The 17156-nt window shown below is 42.5% G+C and overlaps 1 protein-coding gene and 1 pseudogene across 1 annotated transcript in view; one reads left to right on the forward strand and one right to left on the reverse strand.

Annotated features, from left to right (window-relative positions):
- RPA1 (replication protein A1) overlaps positions 1–17156 on the reverse strand; it is a 59889-nt gene that overhangs the window by 1331 nt on the left and 41402 nt on the right. The window contains exon 16 of the mRNA XM_069089658.1: positions 193–279. Within this exon, the coding sequence (XP_068945759.1) occupies positions 193–279 (87 nt within the window). The remainder of the gene's footprint in view (positions 1–192; positions 280–17156) is intronic.
- Positions 9801–13247, forward strand: LOC138162466 (AP-5 complex subunit sigma-1 pseudogene; annotated as a pseudogene).

The raw sequence follows: 17156 nt of genomic DNA on the forward strand, positions 1-17156 counted from the left end.
GTGCAGTGACTTGCCCAAGGTCACCCAGCAGTCAGCCTTTGGCAGATTTAAAATTCTAGCAAACACATGACCTCACAACTTCCCATATGTTTTGGTCTGCACAAATGCAGAGAAAATAAGCCCAGACTCATTTTAATAAGCAAAGTAATTTCCCAGTGCTTGTTCTTCTCTTTCCCGGATGAGTTTACTTACATTGTAAGTCTCTAGTTTGACTCTAATCTTGAATGTGTAGGAACGAAAGTTGGCATTCTGGAAAACTTCCTCGAACGCCTGCTCATTCTGTAAAAACAAATATGGAGACTGAGATATATTGGCAGGATCACATCATCTAAACACAATTCACACATTCAAAATCAGCTTAATTTCTGAAGTACCTTTCTTTTGACAAGATTTTCACTCCCAGGCTGATAGAAATTAATTGTCAAAACTAATTAATCTACAGGCAAAATTCCATTATAACAAATTCCATACAAGACAAAGTATTTTGGTTTTAAATTATATTGAAATCAACACTTCTAGTAGTCGAGTCCCAACAGAGACCTAGAGAGTAATCAATTCATTCATGACTTTAACAAGTACCTACAATGGACAGTCCCTCTAAGTTTTCTTGATTCTGTTCTCTCTTGGCTCCCCCACCTCCCCCTTACCCCCATGATTCTCAATCTCCTTTGCTGGGTCTTCATCCATGTCACACCCACACCAATGCTCTGTCCTCTACACTAATTTGGTGACTTCATCAGCTGCCATCTAGCTCTACCTAGTGGATTACCAAATCTACATATCCGGCCCTAACCTCTCCCCTGAGCTCCCCTGACTCACCAAACTCAACACACCCCAAATAGAGCCCATTCTGTTCTCCTTCCCTTCAAACTTTCCTCTCTTCCCAGCTTTCCTGTTACTGTTGAGAGCACCATCATCTTCCCAGTCACTAGGCCCAAAACTCAATATAATACCACTCACTTGTCCTCAGCCCATCTATCCAATCTGTTGTCAAATCCTGTTTCTACCTTCATACATGGCTCATACCTATCTCTTCTCCATGCACAAAGTCAGAACCCTAGTGGTACAGAGGCCTCATCACCTCTTGCCTAAACAACTGTACTAGCTTCAGTTTCCCAACAGATGGGCACCTCCTCAGTTTCCAATTCTTTGCCACCACAAAGAGGTGCTATAAATATTTTTGTACATCTTTAGTTTGTTTTGTTTAGTACCCTACCCTTCTCTTATTCCCCCTTTTCCTTTCCCCCTCCATTTCCCCGTTTAGTGAAATACGTTGCTGTACCCAAATATGTATGTATATGCCCCTCCTCTGACCAGTTCATATAAAAATGAAGTCAAATGTTGCTTACCCTCCAGACCCCTTCCACCTTTGTACTGACAAAATTTTTCCTAACTTTCCTGTCCTTTTCCCATGTCGTATGTTTCTCATCTCCTTCATTTCCCATCTTCCTTTAAGGTTATTAAGTACTAATGAAAGCACTCAGGCTCCCTAACTGGACTCCTCTATGACCCTAAAGGTCCAGAGAGAACACGGGCATTATCTCCCCATCTGAAAATGAAAACAGTTTATCCTTGTTATCCCTTTAGGACTGTTCGCTCCTGATTAACCTTTCGGGTTCCTCTCCACTTCTGTGACTGCACTTCAAAGTTTCTATGCAGCTCTGGCCTTTTCCTAAGGTATGCTTGGGAATCTATTATATTAAAATCATTTTAAACTCACTTCACCTCGTTCAAGAATTCTAGTTGAATTTGTGCCCAAGCTGTGCTTTTCTCAGAGGCTCTGCCTGTAGATGCTATGGAGCAGTTTCCTTCTGGATTTGTGTCTGGACTGTACCTGTCACCATGGCTGGCTCGTTCTTCTGGCTTTCTTCCTGATTTCTGACTTTATGCTAGGGAGGGGCTCTATGCACTTCTAGAGAGGAACATCTGGGCTGGTCCTGCTGCTACTTCCTTGGGGCACTGAGTGTTCTGCTATCCCAGGATCTAAAGGACAGTTCAGGCTGAAAACCAACAAGCCTGCAATGTTCCCAAAGTGGTCTAATCCTGATGGTGGCCTCTCTGCTCTGAGCTCTGAAAGGGGGTCACTGAATAAGGATTCTTCTCTGTTTTACCTTTCAAGGCAGCATGTACAATTCTGACATACAGATGGGATCACTTTGTTGGAAGAAAGCATTTAAGGTGGAATTCTGCTCTGCCAAGTAAAAAAGAGCTTTTAGTGACAACAAACAAATGAAGTAGAATCCCGTACTTTACATTTTCCAGTCAATTATGTGATGGTAAAGGTGTGGTCTATTGCAGAATATCACTTGTGAAATTCTGCTTATTCCCTTTAATTCCCTTAGAAGGGAATTATTATCGCACAGGTACATTTTCATAAAAATTCTCCATAAGATGTGAAATGGACATATATATGTTGGTAGCTATTGATGTTTTAACCTTCTAACTTTTTAAAATTGTTGCTGTCGTCCTTCATTTTCAAAGAGGACCCATGACATCACAAGATGACGTCTTGGCTCATCATGAATTACATTTTAAGTGAGGCAGAATTGCACTCTCTCTCCCAGAGTCACTGAAGTCCGGCGGTGACGGCCTGGGCTGCAGTGGATGACCTGGCGTCTTACAAATCTTTTTTAGTAGCAATAAGTCCTGAGAGTTTTTTCCAATCTTTTATCTTCCCTTTCACTATACATCTTGAAAATCAATCCCTAAATGCCCTCACAATTGGTTCACCTCCAGCATACACCTCCTCTATCTGTATCTGGAATATACATTTGTAAATATAATTCAGTAGTGGCGGCTCAATTAACCTTGATTTTGAAAAGTTTACTACAAAAAAGAAAAGTCCCTGCAGATCTTTTCCATTTTTTATTTATTGTCTTTCTTCTAGTTTCATTCATTTTTAATTTTTTTTTTTGCCTTTTTTGGAGGGCAATTGGGGTTAAGTAACTTGCCCAAGGTTACACAGCTAGCTTATTTTGAGTGGATGTTAAGTGTCTGAGGCCAGAACCAAACTCGGGTCCTCCTGACTTCGGGGCCAACGCTTTTACTCACTGCACCACCTAGCCACCCCTGTTTCATTCATTTTTAAATGCCCTTGGGATGACTTTCTTGAGTCTCTTAATTTTTCTTTAAGCTGGTTTTCACCTCCACTCTTTTTTTACTTCATAAAAGTAATTCTTCTTAGATTCTTCTACTATACTCTACAAAATTTCACAAGTGAATTTATATTTTAAACCAGTGTTGATCTGGGCTGTTGTCTCTATTTGGCAAGTGTTTGCTGACAGGTGATTTTTAGGCACTTTTTAATGAATTTGTTACAATCAATGTGAACATACTTTTCTACAAATATTTCCCTCTTTTCATCATCAGTAAATTGTTTAAATGTGTCAGATAGGGTGCTTACTGTTACACATCTTTATCTTTTCCTCATTCCTCTAGTTTTGAGTTAGTTGATCTTTGCACTAACAGGTCAATGCTCTAACTATAAAGATAGCTGGTTTAGGAATGATGCCCACATTGGTAGCAAATCAATTCCTGTATATTAAAATACTATCAGTTTCTTTTTGTTATATTTCATGCTCCAGTACCTTTCAATTCTTTTCTCAAAGAAAGTATTCCCAATGTATGATTGTGAGGCTTCTGTGAAGTCTACAACACTTTGTCCTTTATCATTCCTTCTTCAATTTTATATATTCTAATATATTTTTTTGCCATCCTCACTTACACCCACTTTTGAATTAAAGCCATCAAGTGTCAAGACAAATGCTGGTGTAATTTCGAGGGATTTATTGAACTCTTCATAGAATTTCTCTACCTTTTCATCTTCTGAAATATACATATATCAGTGCAAAAACACCAATTATTTTCACGATAACCTTCTCACAAAAACTCATCACTAACACTACTCTAGTCCCTAGTTTAAGCCATTTATATAGCCTCTTTCTTGGACTAATGTAATAGCTTCCTAATTAATCTCCTTGGCCCAAGTCACTCCACTCGGTGATATCATCCATGCAGCTCCTAAAACACAGGCCTGCTCCTATTTCTCAATAAGCTCCCTACTGCCTCGAGGATAAAATGTAAGCTTCTATTTGGCATCTTCATAACCTGGCTCCAGCCTAACTTTCCAAGCTGATTTCACTTATGCCCCCTCACACATTCCACAGCCCAACTCATGGACCACATTCTTTCTCCCCTCTCTGGGCTAAGTCATGCCTGGAATACCTCCTGGTTCACCTCTCCCTCCTGGAATCCCTCAGCTAACTTCAAGCTTCTGCTCAGGTGCCGGCCTCTGAATTTCCCTGGCTGTCACCGCTTATCCTCTGGAAATTCACTTGTACAGATTCTGTACCATCTGTGCATATGCTGCAGAATGAAGACTCCTTGAGGAAAGGGATATTGTGCTTCTGTCCCTGAATCCCCAGTGGGGAGTACAGTGGCCAGGATGCGTCGGCTGTTTAATAAATGCTTCCTGAATTGAATATGCTTCTGGTATCATTGAATGCACAATAAAACCAGCTCTGCTGAATCCTTATGGTTTTTAAAAGCAGAACCTGTGAGTTATCTTTCCACTTTGTACAACCTCCTTTAATCATCTGGTTTTCTTTATAGTGAGAAGGTCAAGTCCCAAATGATTCTTTTCCTCCAGTGGTATGTGCCCCACCTGATGATTCTGGATTCAAATTGTTTATCCTGATTTTTCTGCCCCCAAGAGCAGAAGGGGGATGGGGCTGCACAGAACTGAGGGCCATGATATATTTTTCAGTTCACAGGTTGCCATGGCAAAAGAACTCCTCCTCAGGTGAGTGGCCTGCCCAGCTCTCAGCAACCAGAAACACACCTGTCACTAGTGCCTTTTCAACATGCTACTTGCCAGAATTTGAACAGCCTTCAGGAGCCTAGGGTCCCCTCGGTCATGCAATGAAGAAACAGATGAGGTTGGGCATACAAAGAAAAAAACAAAACAGCCCCGGTCTGCAAGGAGCTTACCTTCACTATTAGTGTTAACATGTATACAAGAATCAGGAAGCCCTGGTTCAAATCTGGCCCCAGATACTTAACTATTTGTATGACCCAGGCAAGTCACTTAGCCTTGGACTACTTTAGTTACTCATCTATAAAACTGGGATACTAAGATCACTTACCTTCCAGTGGCTCCTGTGAGGAAAAGGAAGGAAACAGAATTCACCAAGTACCTGGTATGTATGTGCCAGGTGCTGGCCTGGGTCTTTATACATATCAGCTCATCTGGTCCTCAAAACAACCCTGGGAGGTGGGTACTATTATTATCCCAAAATTGTACAGAAGATGAAATCCAGGCAGATAGAGGCTAAGTGACTTGCCCAGAATCACACAGATAGTTAATTATCTGGGGCCAGATTTGAATTCAGGTCTTCCTGACTCCAAGCAATCTAAAATGAGATAACCAAAAAATGCACTGCAAACCTAAAAGTGCTATAGAAACAGCAACTATTACGAAGGCAGACGTGGACGAGGCAAGAGCATTAGCAACTGGAGAGATTGGTAATGGCTTCACGTAGGTGGAACCTGACTCTTGAATAAGACAGAGGTTCTAAGAGGCAGGTGAGAAGGAAGCAAATTTCAGGCAGCTAATGATCAACTTGTGCATGCACAAAGGAGGGAGACAGCATGTTGAGCTCACAGAACAGAGAAGAAGAAAAGGAATGACAGGAAGGAAGACTGGCAAGGAAGGCAGAAGTCAGGCTGGGAGGGGCTTTAAATGCCAGCCTGAAGGCTCTGTGTGTTATCATAAAGGCAATAGGGAGCGAGTGAAGATATCTGAGCAGGTAGAAGGTAACAAGGAAAAACTCACATCTTGAGAATATTAATTTAGCAACTACAGGGAAGATGGAGATATGGGGAGCTCAGGTGTGAGGCTGTGAGGGCCTGAACTGAGGCTGTGTGGGGAGAGAAGAGGCAGGTGGGAAAAATGTTGGAAGCTCGCATCTAAGTAGTACTTTGAGTTTCACAAGGCACTTTCCCCACACATTCTCTCACTTGAACTGTATAATAATCCTGTGAAGTAGGTGCCATTAATCCCATTTTACTGCTAAGGAAACTGAGGCAGGGTCTCACAGGAATTAAATGTCTGAGTCAAGATTCCAAGTCAGACATTGGATCAATGGAAAGGAAGGGTCAAATGTGATTCTGAGGCTGCAAATCTGAGTGATCAGAAAGATGGTGGCACCTTCCACAGGTATAGTGGAATATATATATATGAAGGAATCACTCTTTTACTTTAACTCTGCACTGGATTGCCTATAATGATAGCAAACACCTCTGGCAAACAAACTTCTCCCAGTTAATGCCCCATCTAATGTTAATTATTGGGGAGGAGGGAGGCAGGGCAGGGGGAACACTCACTAAACAAGGTTCTCTACGTCACACCTCTCAAGAAATCTTGTATCTAACATGTACGTGGGGGATATCTTTTTGGAAGAAAACCTTTAAGATGGAATTTTGTTACATTAAGTAAAACACTATCGTCCACAAACACCACATACTGCAGAATCTTGGAGAGGGTTGAGAGAGAATGGAAAATAAGTTCTGAATTCCGTTTTGGAGATGTTGTCTTTGACACCTACATGCTCTCCAGGTGGTTGGTATCCAGCAGGCCCTGCTGATGGGGGACCAGAGCTCATGAGATTTGAAACAGATTTATAAATGAAGAGATATCTGCTTAGGAATGATAACTAAACTCACGGGAACTGATAAAGTCACCAACAGAAGAGAGAAATAGAGAGGGCCAGAACACAGCCTTTGGAGGACAAGTTAGGGAGCAAGACATGAGTAGACCTGCGTAAAGGAAGCTGAGAAGGGCAGATTAAATAAGCAGGAGAGAATCTTCGAAAAGGGGGTCAAAAAAGACAGAATCTATATCTAAGAGGAGAGAATGTGTAACCAAGTGTCAAAAGCTGCAGTAAAGTCAAGAAGGATAAACCTGAGAAAAAACTATTAGATTTCATCCTTAAAAGATCACTGGTAATCTTGGAAGGAACAGTTTCAATCAAGTCTCCCCTACCCTTAAAACAAACTTCACTAGACCCTATGATCCCTCCAGTTAGTGCCTTTTATCTCTCCCACCTTTCTCAGCCAAACTCCACAAAAAAAGCTTTTGACTCTTCCTTTCCATATTCCTTCCTTGACCTGATGCAAGATGGCCCCGAACCTTATCACTCAACTGAAACTTCAAATTGAATGGTCTTTTCTCAGGGACAATGATTCTCGCCCCTTTTACTGCATCTGACACCATGTAGAGTCCATACTGCCCTCCTGGCCCCACCCCATCTGTATTTCCATTACGCTACTCTTTGTTGGCTCACTGTGACATCCCCCAACTGGGGTTTTTGCAGGAGGTTTCATCCTGGGCCTTCTCTTTTCATCTCTCCTTCAATAACCTAATCATTTCTGTGCAAATGATTCACAGATCTCTATATCCATCCCAGTCTGTCCTGAGACTCAGCTGCCCACTATAGACGTGTCAAACTCAACATATCCAAACTCATTATTTCTCTTCTTAAATCTGTTTCTATCAAAGGCCGTATCGTCTTTCCACTCTTTCAGGTTTGTAATGCCGGCCTTGTCCTGGCCTGGTCCCACCCCCACCCCCCACCCAAACAGGTAACAAACATGCCCACTGCAGGCTTCTACCATCTTGTCCCCACTCTCTCGGCTGCTATCTTAGTTCAGGACCTCACCGTCTATCCGCCTCTCCACCTCAAGCTTCTCCCTACTCTAGGCTATCTTCTCCACAGCTGCCAAAGTTGTTTTCCTTACAGCAGATCTGAGCATGTGACTTCCCTATCCAATCAACTCTAGCAGCTTCCAGTCTTCTCTAAGATAAAAGATAAGTTCTTCTGTTTAGCTTTTAAAGCTCTGTGCAACCTGGGGCCAAATTATCTTTTTCACCTCACTGAGAGCAGGAAGGAAAAGCAGCAAGCCTTTAGGAAGTGCCCACTCCATGCCAAGCACTGTGCTAAGTGTTTTACAAATGTGATTTGTTTGATCGCATAACCCTAAAACACAGGTGCTTCATCATCATCATTTTACAGATGAGGAAGGAAACTGAGGCAGCCAGAGGGGAATGGACCTGCAGGGCCCTGTTTGAGCTCAGGTCTTCCTGATTCAAGGCCTCCAGTTTTGTCCACTGCACCACCCAGCTTGAACATCACTCCTCACTTTGTGCTCTTAAATCCAAACCTAACAATTCTCTATTCTTCTGTCTCCCATCCCCCATCTCCCATGGTTTGCACTGGCCATCCCTACACCTAGAACACCCTCCCTCCTTGCCTCTACCCCAAAGACTTCCTCTTCCTTTAAAATGCTCCTCAGGGATGAATTTCTGCATGAAGCTTCTCCTCATCTACCCCAGCTGCTAATGCCCTCCCTCCAAATGTCCTGCTATGTATATATTTGAACTGCTTTGTATATATTTGTTTATTCACTTTATATTTATGCTGCATACATATTTTATGTGTACCTGCTCTCTTCCCCATTAGAATGTAGACTCACTGTGAGTAGGGATTGTCTCACTCCTTGAGCCCAGCACAGGGTCTCCTATGTGGTGCTTACTTTTGGGGACTGATTATGTGGGAGGATCAGAAGCCAGAGCCTAAGAAACTGACAAAAGAGGAGATAACAAAGAGCCTGTCGGAGAAAGGACGACAGTCCAAGGAAGTATAATCAACAGAAGGGATTTTTAAAAAGTAAATATGTACTACACTCTCCCTTTTAAAACACCATCCCTCATAACAAAGAATAATTTTAAAAATCCAGCCCAGCCAAACTATCCAACACATGCCCCCAAAGCCTGCCATTACCCACAGCCACCCCCAGCTTCCCCAGTCTGAAAGAGGGGCATGTCTATAAGTAAAGACTTAAGGATGTAAGCGACCTGGGCAGATTTGTAGGCGTCAAGAAGCAGCCAGGATAGGCACTGACTGAAAATCAGAGAAATATGGAACACGCAAAGGGTGCAAGCTCCTGAGGAAGGAGGAGGAGAGAGGCGCTAGTATACAAGGAGAAAGGCTGGCCTTGGCAAGGAATAAAGCCACTTCTCTGTGACATGCTGCAACCAGGGAGGAAAAAACAGGAGCCAACATAGTGGGGTTTTGAAGGATGGCTCGAGAAATGCCAAAATTCAAAATGATCTGAGACCGATAAGAAAGCTAAGGAAAACAAAGAGATCTGAAGCAGCCAGGAAGACAAGAAGAGGCCTAATCAAAGGCAAAGCAGGACGCTTAGGGTGACTAGAACAAGGATGAAGGAGAACAAATATAAGGCCCAGCTCCTCAATCCTTAATTTGCTTCTGTTTTTCCTGCTAAGGACAATGAATATTCTTTGAACTCTTTCCATTTCCATTGGTGCAGTCAATCTCAGGCTCAGCTTACCACACTCTGCATCAGTTCCAGAAATCTCCACATTCTTTTCCATGTTCACATTTATTGTCTTTAGGAGCAGTAATATTCAATTACACTCATACACCAGACCTTTTTAGACACAGTATTCCCCAATCAATGGACACCCACTTGGTTTACAATTTTGTGCTAACCCATAAATTGCTGCTATAATCAGTTTTTTTTCTTTTTGGAGGAGCAGTTGGGGTGAAGTGACTTGCCCAAGGTCACACGGCCAGTAAGCATTAAGTGTCCGAGGCCGGACTTAAACTCAGGTTCCCCCAACTCTAGGGTCGGTGCTCTACTCACTGTGTCACCTAGCCGCCCCTTGCTATAATCTTTAAGTGTTCACGAGGTCTTTCTTTTTTATCAATGGTGTTCTTGGGGTCTAGCAGTGGAATCTTTGGGTCAAAGAATATGGACTTTTTTGTCACTTTCTTCTAATTCTAAATTGCTTTCCAGAATGGTTGCACCAATTTGCAATTCCACCAACAGAGTATTAGTGTGTCCATTTTTCCACAATCTCTCTACCACTAACTATTCCCAGCTTATCATCTTTGCCAATTTGTTGGGTAGGAGTGAAACCTCAGAGTTGTTTTGCTTTGCATTTCTATTATTAGTTATTTAGGGGTGTTCTTTCATAATACTAGTTTGCAATTATTTTCTGAACATGTCTTTTTAAAATCTAAATTGGTTGATGAGTTCTCTGTATATCCACATAATCTTTTTTTGACAACTCCCCTTTTTAGCTCTTCATCCCAACTGTTTTTTGTGTCTTCAGAATTTCAGTCTTGAGAGCCTCCAATTTATCCTGGATAACTTCCTCTGTAGAATTTTAGGCCATGACAGCCTGCCGATCCTTTCTTAAAACGTTTTAAAATCTGCTCTTGTAAAATCTAGGGGACCTGTCAGACCATGCCCTAAAGTTCCTATATCTCAAGAAGTTCCTCCTTGCTGAGACTCTTAACTCAGAAAAGAAGTTGCCCTTGTTGGTAAGAACATCTGTACCACCACCACCACAACACCGCTCAAAATCACTAATGAGAGTAATGCAAAGTCAAACAACTGAGATTTGATCTCACATCCTGCAGATTGGCAAAAATGACCCAAAATGGCAACAGTCAATGTTGGAGGAGCTGTAGAAAGACAAGCACACTAATACATTGAAGGGGGAGCAGTGAAAGAAGATGTTCATTTTGGAAAACAATTCAAAATAATGCAAATGAAGTGACTAACCCCACCCTTTGAAAGGGATTTATACCTCAAGGAAGTAATTGGTAAGAAAAGTTTGCAGCACTTTTTATGGTAGTTGAGAATTGGAGGGGCAGCTAGGTGGCGCAGTGAATAGAGCCCTAGCCCTGGAGTCAGAAGGACCTGAGCTCAAATCCAGCCTCAGACACTTAACACTTACTAGCCCCATGTGACCTTGGGCAAGTCACTTAACCCCAATTGCCTTGCCTCCCCCTAAAAGCAAAAAAAAAGAACTGGAAACCAAAGTAGATGCTCATCCACAGGGGAATGGCTCACCAAATTGTGGTACATGAATATAACAGAATAAATTCATTATTAAAAAAAAAATAAACAGCAACGAGACAAAAAAGTTTCCTAAGATCACTGTAACTTCTTTTTTTTTCTTTTCTGTTACAGAAGTTCTGTAAATCACTCCTTTGTCACTAATTCTTGAGAAATTAGTTGACCTAAGGGGAACCTGTCAACTATTACTATTAAATCATTATTTATTCACTTGGAAAAAAATAATACTGTCTCAAATATGGCCTCAGAAGCTTGACAGTTACTAGCTGTGTGACCCTGGGCAAGTCACAACCCCAACTGCCTTGCCTTCCCCCATCAAAAAAAAAAAACCCAAATACTGTCATATGGAATGGGCTCTCAGAGAGGCAGAGGGATAGATGGGATATTATGGTGATGTAAGAAAAAGAAAATATCAACATTTATAAAAAAAAGAACATGAGCTTCTCAAGAACATGTTTCATATTTGTATGTGTATTGCAAGCATCTAACACTGCCTAGCACACAGTGGGCACTCAAGAGAAATGTTTTTGAATGAATGGTTAAAGAAAGTCAAGAAATGAGTAGAGAGGCCTTTGATCCTTCCAGGTATCTCCTGCTCTCCCCTAGCCAGAGGACGGAAGCTTGTGGGAGCAGGGATTCCTCTACAGGGAGGCATCCGACTGTGCCTTCTGAGAGTCTCTGGCATCTCTGACACTCTGGACGAGGGCGTTTAGACACGTGATTGTCTGCTGTAAAATGCTATTCAAGGAAAAGACCCAACTGCAGGATAACTGAGAACTGTCATGACAGGGCAGATAACTGAACAAAGCTGGACCCCATTTACCGCGTCTAAGTCTGTCTGCTGCCCTCCTCTTCTCTTCCCTAGATTGCCCTGGGTTCCCCTTTTAGGATGAAGCTTCCAGACACCATGGTCCACACATTCCTGATCCACATGCTGAGTGCCCAGGCCACCGGGGATGCTGCGTTCTGCCAAGTGCTGTATTCTCAAGTATTTTGGTCCGAGTGGTCACCACATGACCCCAGACCTCACGGGCCAGAGAGGGACAGGCCGCTTAGGAAGGAGCAGCTGTTGGCCATGGCAAGACAGGCAGAGTCAGCGTGTAAGCTGCTGCAGCAGGCATCGGGCCGGCCTCCCATGGATCTCCTCCTTCAAGCCCTCTGATGAGCCCATCTCCTTGCATGATGCCCCCTCCAGGGTCTTCTGCCTTCGGCCTGGGGACCCTTTCCAGGGAGCCAAGGTCGCCGTATGGCTTGGGTTCCTGTCTCTGGGTTGTGTCTTAGTTTGTGAGCCCCATGAGAATCTGCTGCTGGCTGAGAGCACCCTGCGCCTGTTTGCCCACCTCCTCCTGGAGCATTTGAAGCTGCTGTCTTCGGGCAGCAACATCCTCCTCAGAGCAGACCGCATCGAGAGCGTCCTCAACCACTTCATTTCGCAGGGTCAGTTACTCTTTCTCAACGACCAGTTTGTTCAGGCATTGGAGAAAGAACTGAGTGCCAGCTTGTCCAGATGAGGCCTCCTGTGGGCTGGCCAGGTCAGGAGGGTCCTGCGCCGAGCCAGGCCGCTCCCTCCACAGGCAGCATCTGGGGTGCAGGTGACCTTGCACCAAGGGCCCTGCAGGCATCGCCCACTGCCTGGCTTGTCACTCTGCCTCTGGAGGAGAGCTCTGGCCCTCTGCGGCTCAGGGCCCCACGCTGGTTTGGCTGGCTCATTCCCACTCAGGCCACTGCACTCTGGGCTTGAGTTCCGATACTGTCTTGTGGATACAGACGCAGACACTGGCCATCACAGGTGACATGTTCCAGGCTTCTGTCCACCACACGTCTTTCCATTACTTTGAGACCCCTTGATCGTGGTTTTTATGACAATACAGAGTTCTGGGGTTTGAAGCTATATGACCTCGACAAGGGAATACTGGTGTGAAGAAGGTATCTGGGTCATGCATCCTGCATTGTGCTGCCCATAAATCCTGTTAGGAGGGATCACCAGGTAATTTTCCATATTACATCTGTGGGAGGAGTTCACTGGGAAGTGTTCACAGGGCTGACTTCCCCCGCCCTTCTCCTATCACATCCAGGCCAGAGCTAGGGCTGATTGTGAGGTCTGGCCAATGGTAGAAGGGAGATCGGTTGGAAACCATAGTTTTTACCACTTGTATTTTCTTTATACTTGTGTATATGTTGTATTCTCTGATAAAATGTGAGCTCCCTGAGGGAAGGGAATGATTTCATGTTTGTTTAGCTTAGTGCCTGGTCCATAGTGGTGCTTAATAAAAGTTCGTGGATTGAAAAAAAAAAAATGAGTAGTAACTCTTCTTTAGATAGGAGAGATCGTACCAATAAATGTCCAGATAACTGAAATTTCCCATCACTATCGCCATGCCAGGCTGTGGTCTATTTCCTCTTTCTGTGAAGGTAGCCAGGAGTGTACTCTGATAATACGTGTTCTATTTCCCTTTCCTCACACAAGTTCACCTTCTTAATCTAAAATGCTGCCCTGCTCCACCCTCCCACACACTCCTCCTTCGTCTATCCCATTCCCTGTGAGGAAGGTATCCTTTTCAGAGCCCAACTCTAGCCTTGAGTTTCTTCTCAACTCTCAGTGTTAGATGAAATAAAATTTGCCACATCATACGAGGATCATTAAACTACTTTGCCCTCATTACCCCTGCTTTTCACATAGTTATCTGAGGTCACCGGCTCCACTGCTGGCTTTTTTCTTGCACTTTTTCTCCTATGAATTTCTGGATGTCTCAACTGCTATCGTCCTTTCTACATTGTAGCTACTTTCTATGGTATGTGTGATCTTTGCAGATCTATAGACAGTTTTCTACCTCATTCATGATCAGAATCTTCTGATAATTTTTTCATATTTCTTTCTTACTTCCCTTCTTAAATGAGAGGAAAGTTTGTATAAAGCAGGGGTGGAGAACCTTCCGCTCTAAGACAACATGTGGCCCTCTGGGTCCTCAAGTGTGGCCCTCTGACTGAATCCAAACTTCCCAGAACAAATGCCCTTAGTAAAAGGATTTATTCTGTAAAACTTGGACTCAGTAAAAAAGGCTGCACCCAGGGACCTAGAAGGCCACATGTCCCCCCCATCCTTGGTATAAAGCACTCGAAACTTTTAAAACAACACTGGGGAGCTGAAGGCCTGGGAAGCACAAGACAGCACCAAATGACAATGGAGTCTAAGTCCAAATCAAGGCAGAAGCTGGTCTCCAGAACAAACCTATGGGGCGCCAAGCCAGATGCTCTGTTGGGCGTGGGTTTTGGCATGCACACATGTACATGCACACACACACGTACACACACGCACACGCTATTCTCTGTTACTGTCTGGAAGTTGTGAGCAGCCACTAGAAGAAGTATGAAATCCCTCTACTTAGCTTAAGTAGAACCTAAATATGAAGCCTAAGCAGGATCACTTAAAATACCAGTACAGTCCAACCATTCCAAAGGTGGTTGGATCTCTCTGGCAGGAGTTATTTGTACTTTAATCTCAGGAGAGCAGGAGTATAAAAAGGTTTGTGCCTGTTGGTCTAGTCTTAAAAGTTATTTTGTAGGGAAAAGCTATGAATATGTAAACTGAACAAGTCAAATGTGCAAAAATTAAAGCATTTTCTATCTTCTTCCAAGATTAAGGTGTCGGGCTCACACTGCAAGCATATGATGACTCCTATGGGGAGGGGTTTCTATATGTCCTCATTCAGCAGCAGTGAAGGCAGTTAAATTTAATAAGCTAATAAAAAATCCTGAAAGGCCTACATTGAGTCTTACAATCTGTTACGAAAACAGAGGGCCAAGCAGAACAGACAATGAGGATAATGCCACACTTTAAAGCACATTTTAGTTGTTACTGGTAAACGGTTTTGATGGAATACTTTCAGAAAACTAGTAGAAAATTTTAGAGATGGGAAAAAATGGACAGCACTGAAAAGGAGGTCAAGAAAGAGAATGTGCCAAATAAACAGCAGATAAACTAAGATCACTAGAAAAGACCATGACCTACTTTAAGACTGTTTTGGGTGGTGAGTAAGAGCACTGGCCCCAGAGTCGGGATGACCTGGGATCAAATCCGGGTTCTGATACTTAGCACCACACTCAGAAATAACTGGCCATGTAACCTTGAGCAAGTTACTTAATCCTAATTGCTTTAAAAAAAAAAAAAGAGTGTTTTGGGTGAAGAAGAATCCATTTATCAATGCTCTTCTCTTCTCATCGGTCTTGTTCTAATACTGTCTCTCAAGTTCAGCTGAGAGGGAATAATCATTAACAAGCCTATATGGAAAGTGTATCACATTAGAATAAAACAGAACTTGGCAAACGGAACATCTAATCCAACTAAGGCCTAACTTCTGGTATATTCCATGTTAAGCATCAAATATACTTTGAAACCCAGATTTTCAATCAAAAGCATATTAAAATTTGAGGCTGATTATTCACTCTTTAAAAGAAATATTCACGGGGTGGCTAGGTGGCACAGTGAATAGAGCACCAGCCCTGGAGTCAGAAGGACCTGAATTCAAATCCAACCTCAATTCAAATCCAACCACTTAACACAAAAAAACTAGCTGTGTGACCCTGGGTAAATCAACCCAATTGCCCTACCTTCTCCTCTCCAAAAAGAAAAAAAAAAAGCAAAGAAATATTCATTTTACAAGATCTTAACAAAACATGTACTACCTTGCTGCTCTGCCCACTGAAGTTGTTTTGACCCTTGCAGACCTACTCAAATGCCCTCTGCTCCAAACAGCAGCCTTTGTTGATCTCTGTTCCTCTGATCAGTAATAATTCCTTTCCCTTTTGGTCTTAACTTAGTTTCCACCTCTTGTTTTTTTTGTGTCTCATTTTCCTTATTAAACTGTCATGGGTGATTTGATCTATCTTTTATCTGCCCCAAATCATAGTGTAATGCAAATAATAGGAGTTTAAAAAATGTTTATTTAAATTTAATTTCCTTGAAAAAGTGAGTGCTACTTATGTACTGAAAATGTGATTTGAGGATATCTTAAATAACTGGAGAAATACTCAATGCTCATGGCTGGGCTGTGCCAATATAATAAAAATAAAAACATCATCAACGTTAATTTACAGATTTCATTCTGTACCAAAGGGATACTTTACAGAGCTAGATAAAATAATAGCAAAATTCACATGGAGGAACAAAAGATCTAGAATATCAAGGGAAATAATAATATTTTTAAAAAGGAATGACAGGGAGACAGTAGTCCTCAAACTATATTATGAAGTAGCAATCACCCAAATCTTGTGGTAACTGTTTTTTAAAAAGTGGATTGCTGGAACAGAAACAACTGAACTCAACAGCTCCATGTTTGAGAGGACTGAAAATACAAATGACCTAGGGGAGAACTCTCTTATTTCACAAGCATTTCTGGGAAAACAATAGAGCAGTTGGGCAGAAATCAGGCTTAGCCCAAAATCTCACATTGTGTTCCACAATAAAATACAAAATGGATATAACCCGAATATTAAAGATCATATCATAAAAAAATTAGAAGTAGATATTTATCTTTCAAAACTATTAGTCAACAAATTTTTAAAGAAGACAATAGAAGCACATAAAAAAGATAGGGTAGATCATTTCGACTACATGAAATTAAAACATTTTTGCACAAAACAAAGTAACATCTGGGATAAGAAAGGTCAAATCAACAAGCACCTCTTCAGTGCCTACTACGTGCCAGACAATGGGTTAAAAAGCACTGGTGATAATAAAGAAATGTAAAAAGACAGTCCCTGCCTTCCAGGAGCCCAGTCCGATGATGGGGAGCATGCAGACAGCTGTGTACAAGCAAACTGCCCAGGGCACACTGGGGATGTCCACAGAGGAGAGCACTGACAACTAGGGAGACCGGGAAAGGCTTCTTAGAGGAGGCAGAATGTTAGCTCAGCCGTGAAAGAAGCCAAGAAAACCAGGAGGCAGAGAGGAGGAAGGAGAGAATTCCAGGAATAATTGGGGACAGTCAGTGGAAATGCACCGAGTCAGAAGATAGGAATGCTTTGTACAGGAAAAAGCAAAAAGGCCACTGTCACTACAAGATTGAAAAGGTAGGAAGGGGCCAGGTTATGAAGGGCTTTGAAGACCAAACAGAAGATTTTATGGTTTTTCTTGCATGTGATAAGGAAGCAGAAGTTTCTTGAAGTGCATGTGTGTGTGTGTGTGTGTGTGTGTGTGTGTGTGTGTG

Source organism: Petaurus breviceps, unplaced genomic scaffold (assembly GCF_028583685.1).
Source record: "Petaurus breviceps papuanus isolate PSGF00001 unplaced genomic scaffold, PetGlider_PUasm1.0 186, whole genome shotgun sequence".
NCBI classification, from domain to species: domain Eukaryota; kingdom Metazoa; phylum Chordata; class Mammalia; order Diprotodontia; family Petauridae; genus Petaurus; species Petaurus breviceps.